At 39.3% G+C, this 8,067-nt stretch overlaps 1 protein-coding gene across 1 annotated transcript; it reads right to left on the bottom strand.

Annotated features, from left to right (window-relative positions):
• Nucleotides 1–1,855: 1,855 nt before the first annotated feature.
• Nucleotides 1,856–7,309, bottom strand: tmed9 (transmembrane p24 trafficking protein 9). Its single transcript, XM_076291646.1, has 5 exons — nt 7,149–7,309; nt 5,237–5,337; nt 4,907–5,032; nt 3,907–4,053; nt 1,856–3,595 (listed from the first exon to the last, which is right to left on the bottom strand). Exons 1-5 carry the CDS (start codon nt 7,294–7,296, stop codon nt 3,446–3,448), a joined length of 672 nt encoding a protein of 223 aa, XP_076147761.1. The 5' UTR covers nt 7,297–7,309; the 3' UTR covers nt 1,856–3,445.
• Nucleotides 7,310–8,067: the final 758 nt, after the last annotated feature.

Genomic DNA, 8,067 nt, shown 5'->3' on the forward strand with positions numbered 1-8,067 from the left:
CAGGAAGTGGACAAACATCTAGGTGACGCTTTGAGTTAACATAACAAGACTTGATACCATTAGTCAGGACACTGTCCCAATCACTCGCACCAATTTTCATGCATATACATTGAACACTCTAGCGCCACCACCAGTTCAAAGCTGGAAATGCGTTCATGCTCGTGATCCTTGACTCTTTTGTCTAATTTTCACAATTGAGGTAGCGTCTGAATCCTTGAACAATCTTGAGTTCATCGACCCCTATCCCGTCACTTTCCGCCATATTGGACCTCCGCCATATTGGATTTAGTCCAAACTCTATGAAAAGTTTCAGCGGTTACAAATTTCATCCGATTTTCACAGAACTTGGCGGAGATGATCTTCAGACCGAGCCACACAAACAATACTTGTCAGATTTTTTAATTTCAAGTTTATTTGCCCGTGACAGTCAATCACACATGGCGACGATGCCGCCAAACAGGAAGTGGGCTAACATCTCGGCTACGCTTTAATGTATGAAGTCCAAACTTAGTACAGGGACTTGGTATCTGATTGTGAGGACGCCCTAGGAAATTGGCATCATTTGGCCTCTATAGGGGGCGCTGCAATACAGGAAGTGAGCTTGTATCTCAGCAACGCTTTGATGTACGAAGTCCAAACTTGGTATAGAGACTTGGTACCTGATTGTGGGGATGCACTAGGAAACTGGCGTCATTTGGCCTCTACAGGGGGCGCTGCAATACAGGATGTGAGCTTGTATCTCAGCAATTCTTTGATGTATGAAGTCCAAACTTGGTACAGGGACTTGGTATCTGATTGTGAGGACACAGTAGGAAATTGGCATCATTTGGCCTCTATAGGGGGCGCTGTAATACAGGAAGTGGGCTCAAATCTCAGCAACGCTTCGTTGTATGAAGTCCAAACTTGATACATGGACATATTAGCTGATTGTGAGGACATGTAAGGAAAAAAAGTCTCATTTGACCTCTAGGGGTGCTGTAATAAAGAATGTGAGCTCACATCTCAGCAACACTTTGGTGTATGAAGTCCAAACTTGGTAGAGGGACATGGTAGCTGATTGTGAGAACACACAAGGACATTGGTGTAATTTGGCATCTAGGGGCGCTCTAACAAAGTAAATGAGCTTATTTCTCAGCCGTTCTTTATCCAATTGCAATCAAACTTGCTGTGAGTGCTTGCTCCTGCCATGGCAACGCCATTCCTGCTATAGCGCACTGCTTGGCCCCCGCATTGCTGCTTGCAGCTATATTTTATTGTTAGAATCATCGTTTTCGTTGGGGGCAGGGGGATCCACGTGCTTTCTACATAACACAAGAGACGTTTCTAATGTCAGAAGAAAACAGAAAAAGAGAAATTTTACCATCATCAGTTATTGAGCTATTTCATGTTGTGTGGTATGTTCATTTATATATGCATATTCTGTGATGCCCTGACAGAAGTTTTTCCTGATAACTAGGCCTAAAGTACAGAAATGTGTGTGTATAGGCTATGTGTAAAATATGTGTATATTTGTGACCAGGGCTATTCAACTTCAATACCAAGTGGGCCAGACAGGAAAGCAACTGGGTCTTCATGAGGCAAAATATGCCTCAATCAAGTCATAGGCTAACATTATTTGTGATATACATGGAATTAACATTAGTACATTCTTTACCTTTTTTTTTCAATCAAGAGGTTTGAGAATCAAGCTGCATCGTGTCCTTGGTTTATGAGTGTGAAGTAAGATTTCTCAACATTTCAGAAACCTTTCATAATTGTGACCTCTGGCCTAATTTCAAGCCAAACTCATATACACCCTCACCCACATGATACTTTCACCCATAAGACTGGGCTCTGGAATAATGGAATACAAAAATAAAAGGAGGCAAATCTTTTATTTTATTTTTTTCCTTTGAGTGCAATTATAAACATTTTTTGATGCAAATATTGTTACCCCTCACATTTATTTAATAAAAAGCCTCAGCCCAATGACTCAAACATTTGTTTGAAAAGTCTAAAGGTGTGACACAAACAGCCAGATGTTTAAAAACAAACAAAAACAAACAAACAAAGTAGGATGGAACCAGTAAGCATCAGCCATCTATCAGCATCATCAGTGCCTCTTTAACAGTAGTTCAGAGAAAGGGTTGCATGTTGCTGAAAAAGGTTCTTACGACAAGGCCAAATGAACAAAAAATTGCGCTTGCTTTTGCAGCTTCCACAGATACATTTTGTCCTCACATTTTCTTGGGATGAGGTGTCCTCCCATGGCAAACACTAAGGCCAAAGTCCCCATTCCCTGAACACTGTTGTGTTCAATCAAACGATCCATACACAATCGATTACTTGAGCATTTGCATGAGGAGGAAGAAGTTTAACTGTTGGTTAGAAAAACGCATTTCCTGAAACTCAGCTCATGATTGTTACAATGTTTCAGACTCATGTTAACACCCAAATATTGATTTTTCTATCCGTTTCCTTCCATAGGTAAACAAAAAAGGCCAGCTACGACAAGCAAAGAGAGTCATGGAGGAGGGATGCCTTCAAACTTTGTGTCAGAGGTGGACATAACCATCAGAGGTACAAATAACTAGTTGTATTACAAACACTTAACTGTAAAAAGTGTTTTTATAGCACATAAATGAAATTCCCCAAAAAATAATGGTTGCCACCTTCAGAAAGATACAAAATATGTCTAAATTCTCCAAGAACTTGCCAAGGATTGAGATAGCTTGTGTCCATTTGCAGAATGTGCTACCCAAGAAACTGGGATAGAAAACTATAACCAAAAAACATACATTCATTTCTACACAACCAAAACCTTAAATATCATCGACAGTAACAAACCATTGCAAGTAAACTACCTAACACACAACCTAGTTGGATGAAAGGGATGTGTGTCAGCTAGCCTATAATCCAGTTCAAAGCTGTAAGTCCACATGGCAAATGTCTAGTATGCACAAATAAGGCAAATTGCTTTCTAATTTGAGGAACTGCATGTAATATATAGTAACTTTGAAGATGAAAGATGGTTGAAAGTAACTGAGAACTGTTAATGTAAATACAAGGGCAGTGGTTTTAACCCTTTCATGACACTGCAAGACAAAATTTGAACAGCTCCTCACTGACTGTGCAATGACTCCAATTTAGCCATCATTTGACTGGCTTCAAACTAAGTCAACCAGGCATTTAAAATGCATTTTAAGCATGGTAAAGATTCATATTGAGAGAGGGTAGGTGACAAAAAGAAGTTGTAAAATTAATCAGAATCTCAAAGCAATTAAAACTAAACATTTAGGGAAGGGGACTTGTTTTTGAAAGAAAATAAATCCACCGGCTTGTGTTCTGGCATTTTTTGAAGTTTTCGCCAAAACCATTTTCTGCATACTGCATTCACTGTACAAGGTATGTACTTTCAAGACAAAAAAGAACACTCTGCACACACACACATATACACTCACACACACTACACTAATTTTTTGGCCTCGAAGAAGCTCTTGAGGTGCCTCATTTGCCAGAAGCCAATGGCCACTAGGATCAGTGTCTGGACGATGGACCACCACAGCACTCTCTGATTGGTGCTCTCGCTGGTCTGACGGAAGCGCTCCTCGCGATACTGCAGGGGAAACACAGGGCAAACAGTCACTCAGACGTCCCGTGAGAAATTCAATATGGTGCATTTCATCACATTAACTAGTTATCTTATTCCCAGCCAGTTTACTTACTTATTTATTAAAAAAAAAATTTATTCCCTCGACTATTAATTTGCTGTTACAGTTAAAATGAAAACATGGCCTTTGGTTATGTAAATAATTAGTAATTATTTAAAACAATTTTAAATAATTGTAAAAGAATTAGTAAGTTATATGTCTGGACTCCGGAGTCTTTATAATTAAGTCCATAGACTTGACATGACTAAATACTTACCCGCTGATAGTTCTGCTCTTTCTGAATCTGATCCACCTGCTCCACCAGCTGACGAACCCTCAACTGGAGCTCCGTCAGCTTATCTTTGGCTGCGATTTCTGCATAGTTGTTGGTGTGCTCCCCAACCTGGATGTCCAGGTGTACTCTCTGGAGGTGAGAAAAGAAATGCATGTGATCAGAAACAGACAGAACCAAAGCAAACTAAAGACAGTGCCGTAGGGGGGCCTACTGTTTACATACACATACAATTATACATGATAACCTAACCCACAGTCTACACATGTGTAGTTGTGTAAGGCTTTCATTCAGACTAGGCTTATTTTTTAAGCTGCCAGCTTCCGTTTTCCATTTAATCCTATAGAGTAGACCGTGTTTTAAAAAAAAAAAATTCTGCAGCTCAGAGCGTCTTTTTAAAGTCGAGAAAAATGAAACTTCTCAGAAAAAAGTGCCCTACGTCAAGCGTTTTTCTGACAGCTGACCATTTACAAGCCGAGTAATTAGACGTTTGTAACCAGCAAAAATGGAGACGTAGCAGTGAAAAAAGGTATTACGATCAACTGTGAGCACAATGAGCTATATGACGCAAGAGTGAAACTGTATCACCATATTCATTAATGGAGTCCCACATTTTCTGGTCAGCATGTGTCTTTATTGCAGTTGTTTGAAAAATTAGCATGTTAGCTATCATTAACTCTGATTAGCACACATTGTCATGGCAGTAAAATACTCTCTCGACTGCTTTTTGCTGCCAGCGTTTTTTTTTAAATCAAAAGAGCGCCCTGGTCAAACAAAGAAGTCTAGTTTGAACATGGCCTAAGGGACTCTCTATAATAATAATAATAATAATAATAATAATAATGTTTAACATTGTGTGAGCTATAGAGTACTATGAGTAAAGGTCAACCAAGCGCAGCCTAGATTTGCATTTCCATACAAAAACCATGGAGGTGCTTATGGTAGGGTGAGATTCTGATTTTTTTTTTTTTAAACATATACTTACAAGCATCCCACCCGCAAAAAGGGAGAACTTGGAGGAATTGGAATGAAGGCAGATCTGATGTTCACCAGGGGTGTGAGAGGTAAATGTGAACCTTCCCTCTGAGCCATACTGACGAGAAAGGATCAGCTGCAGAACAAACACAAACACAATGAAATAAAAACAAACAAACACAATGAAAGCACTTGAAAAAACCTGTACTTTTCATCCTCCTTACAGTGTACAAATGCACTTCTCCCTCTGTATTTGCATACAGACCGATAGAAAAGTCTTTATTGTCCACAAGGGAAATGTTATACCTCTGACACCTGTCAACTCTATAAACCTATTTACCTTCTCGTCAGGGTCTTTCACTTCAACAAACATGCCAAGTCCTTGAGTGGCAGGCATGTACTCCTCTTTCATTTTGTCATACAGCTGTACACGGTAGTTTCCTGAAAGGTTGAGCATTGACATTATAAGTGACATAGGTTCACAACCAACATTGATAAAGAAAACTAGCATTTCATCTAACATAGTGTAGTTAGGATTGGGTGACCAAACATCACCTTCTGAACACAGAGCGATAGAAAGCAGGTGTGTGATGTATGCCGCAGGTAATGTAGGCTACCGAAACTTAACATTACAGTAAAATCAATAACATCAAAATGACAAGGCAGCTAGCATAGCTCACTTGCTGTAATATCATTTTAGTTGCAATGCAAAACAACTGACTGTCAACCAAAAAATGAACAAGTCCACTCAAAAAAATAGGCTATGCAAAGCGACTAGCAAAACAACAAATCTTCATGACCAAGATCATGAGTGTTTTGCCCCTTCTGATTTCAACACCAACTGGTTTTCTCTTGCATGTGCATCACCACATCAGCAGCAAGGGTCTGACATCCACAAAAAATGTATTGATTGATTTCAAGCTACATTTTATTTCTACAGCATGTGTACTCTACAGACACATGTACAAAAATATATATACATATTTTGCAAACTAGCTTCCATCCTGCAATAGTAAAAATGAACTGTCACCCCACTGACATGCTGCTCGACTTTCTGAACTACTCTTCCTCATACACAAGAGTTTTGCAATCATGTATCAATTAACCACGTCAGCACTACCCAGACCATTGTATTTAACAAATGGATGCATTTGAACAAACTCGCGTCATTCGATCCCTGAATAGCAAAACACTGGACTGGTGGACGGGAATAACAAATCTCACTGGACTGGTGGCGTACTGTACAATGTTAATTATTTTTTCACTCACCATTTAGTTGCCTAAGTATTTTTATTAGTATATTACCCTAAATACGTCAGCACCCCGGGAAGCGGAATCGAGTTGATGACTAAATACTGAACCACACTAAGAACTGTCCACTGTCTTTGCTATACTTTAGGCTGCGGCTATTTAATGCTATTAACGCAGGCCAGGTAACCAATTGGTTTAGGTCAAGGCAACCACTTGTTTCAGATAACACAACGTATTGCCTGTGTGCTGCTTACGGGATACGTTGATAGATTATTAGAAATCGACATGAGAAGAGGTGGAGTAAGTGGTAGACAAAACTGTTTTGCTGTTGCAGGGTGGAATCCAACTTGCCATTTGCAGAAATATGCATGCATTTCACTCGAGTGGCTGTAACGTTAATGTAATGCTCACGACATAGATATAAAATGCGACTAAAAAACATCAGTATATGTTTGACAATGTCTGTGTGTGAATGTCTGACAACTGCTGCTGCTATTACGAACACAGCGCATGCACGCAGAAGAAAACCAGTTGGTGGAGAAACCAGAAGGGACCGGCAACGTCTCTTGACATCTGGATTAAGTGACATGTCTTTGCGTAGCTGCTTGCTAGATTCGTTGCCAACATGTACCAAGACCAACCTTACAACCTTTGACATTCTAAACACTGAATACTAAGAAGGGGATAACGGTAGGTTAGCTAAGTGAATCGATGACAACGATTTTACGTTAATATTACTATCGTTACCTTTAACGTAACATGTGAAACATCGTAATTCACTTAGAAATGTATAACAGTATACACTCTAAAATGCAGTTCAAACAATGGTGGTTTGCCAACAAGCTTGCTAGCAAACTAGGTGACGTAGACTGATGCCACTAGTTATCCTTCAGTCAGTTCCAGAAAGTAGTTAGCCGAGCTAACAGCTAACTTCCGTGTCTCAATGATTAGCAAGCAGGCTAGCAAGAAAACTCAGCAATAAACAACATTTGAATAACTACCAATTATCATAGTTTCGTCTGGAATTTCTTCTATGAAACATTTCTTCTCCGTTTCCCCGATATGAAAGTATAAAGCGGAGACGAAACTGTTGAAAAAGTTCAGAAGCAAAACCGTGTATAAAGTGAGCTGCATCCTGGCCGCCACCATCTTGCCACTAACACTACGGGTACACACAGAGGCTGCGCAAAATTTCCTGTGCCACGTAACCTTTCGCTTTACATTGTCCAATCAAAATTTGACTTGCCTACCATAGAATATGTAGGCCTACTTGACTTGCCTATATATCTATGGACTTGCCTACCGTAGGCATACCTCTATCATTTTATGTCTGCATCAGGCTAATGATTAGGCTCAAGAGTGGTATCCAGTATGACATGGTTGAGGAAATAACAGGAGACTAAACAATCAACACGAGAATAGCTAAGATAAAATGTTTATTTAAAACATTTGTTCTGAACCTTTCTTTTGTCTTCACAGAAATGAACAACAATCAAACAATACAGTCCAAGTTTATATGTTTATTCTTCAGAAAGGGTTAGGGGAAATAAAGGCTAGGTTTTTGGAAATTTCATCCAAAACATAGCCTACTTGCAGAAAGAACTATCATGTTTGAATCATACATCTTTTATAACAATTTCACAGCACAAACATGATCAAGAGATATTTGACAAGCCCACTTTGAAAAGAGCATATAGATATTTCTGTGCATAACTTATTCAATAGCTTCAAGTCGTTTTGCTGGGCAGGTGCCGATGTTCATTTTACATACAGAGGAACTGCAGTGTCAGGCTGTGCATCCCCATCTGTGTTAGGTTGTGAAAATATTTTTGTAAAGACAAAAAACTGAACTTTGTATATGTAGACCTATGCCTGAACTTTCTTTATTTCTGACATGAAATGATAGCCTCTGCTTGGAAA

The sequence above is a fragment of the Alosa pseudoharengus genome, unplaced genomic scaffold (assembly GCF_046254945.1).
Source record: "Alosa pseudoharengus isolate Yale_2024_CS ecotype anadromous, Long Island Sound unplaced genomic scaffold, YU_APseudo_1.1 YU_APseudo_1.1_scf_19, whole genome shotgun sequence".
In the NCBI taxonomy this organism is placed as follows: Eukaryota; Metazoa; Chordata; class Actinopteri; order Clupeiformes; family Clupeidae; genus Alosa; species Alosa pseudoharengus.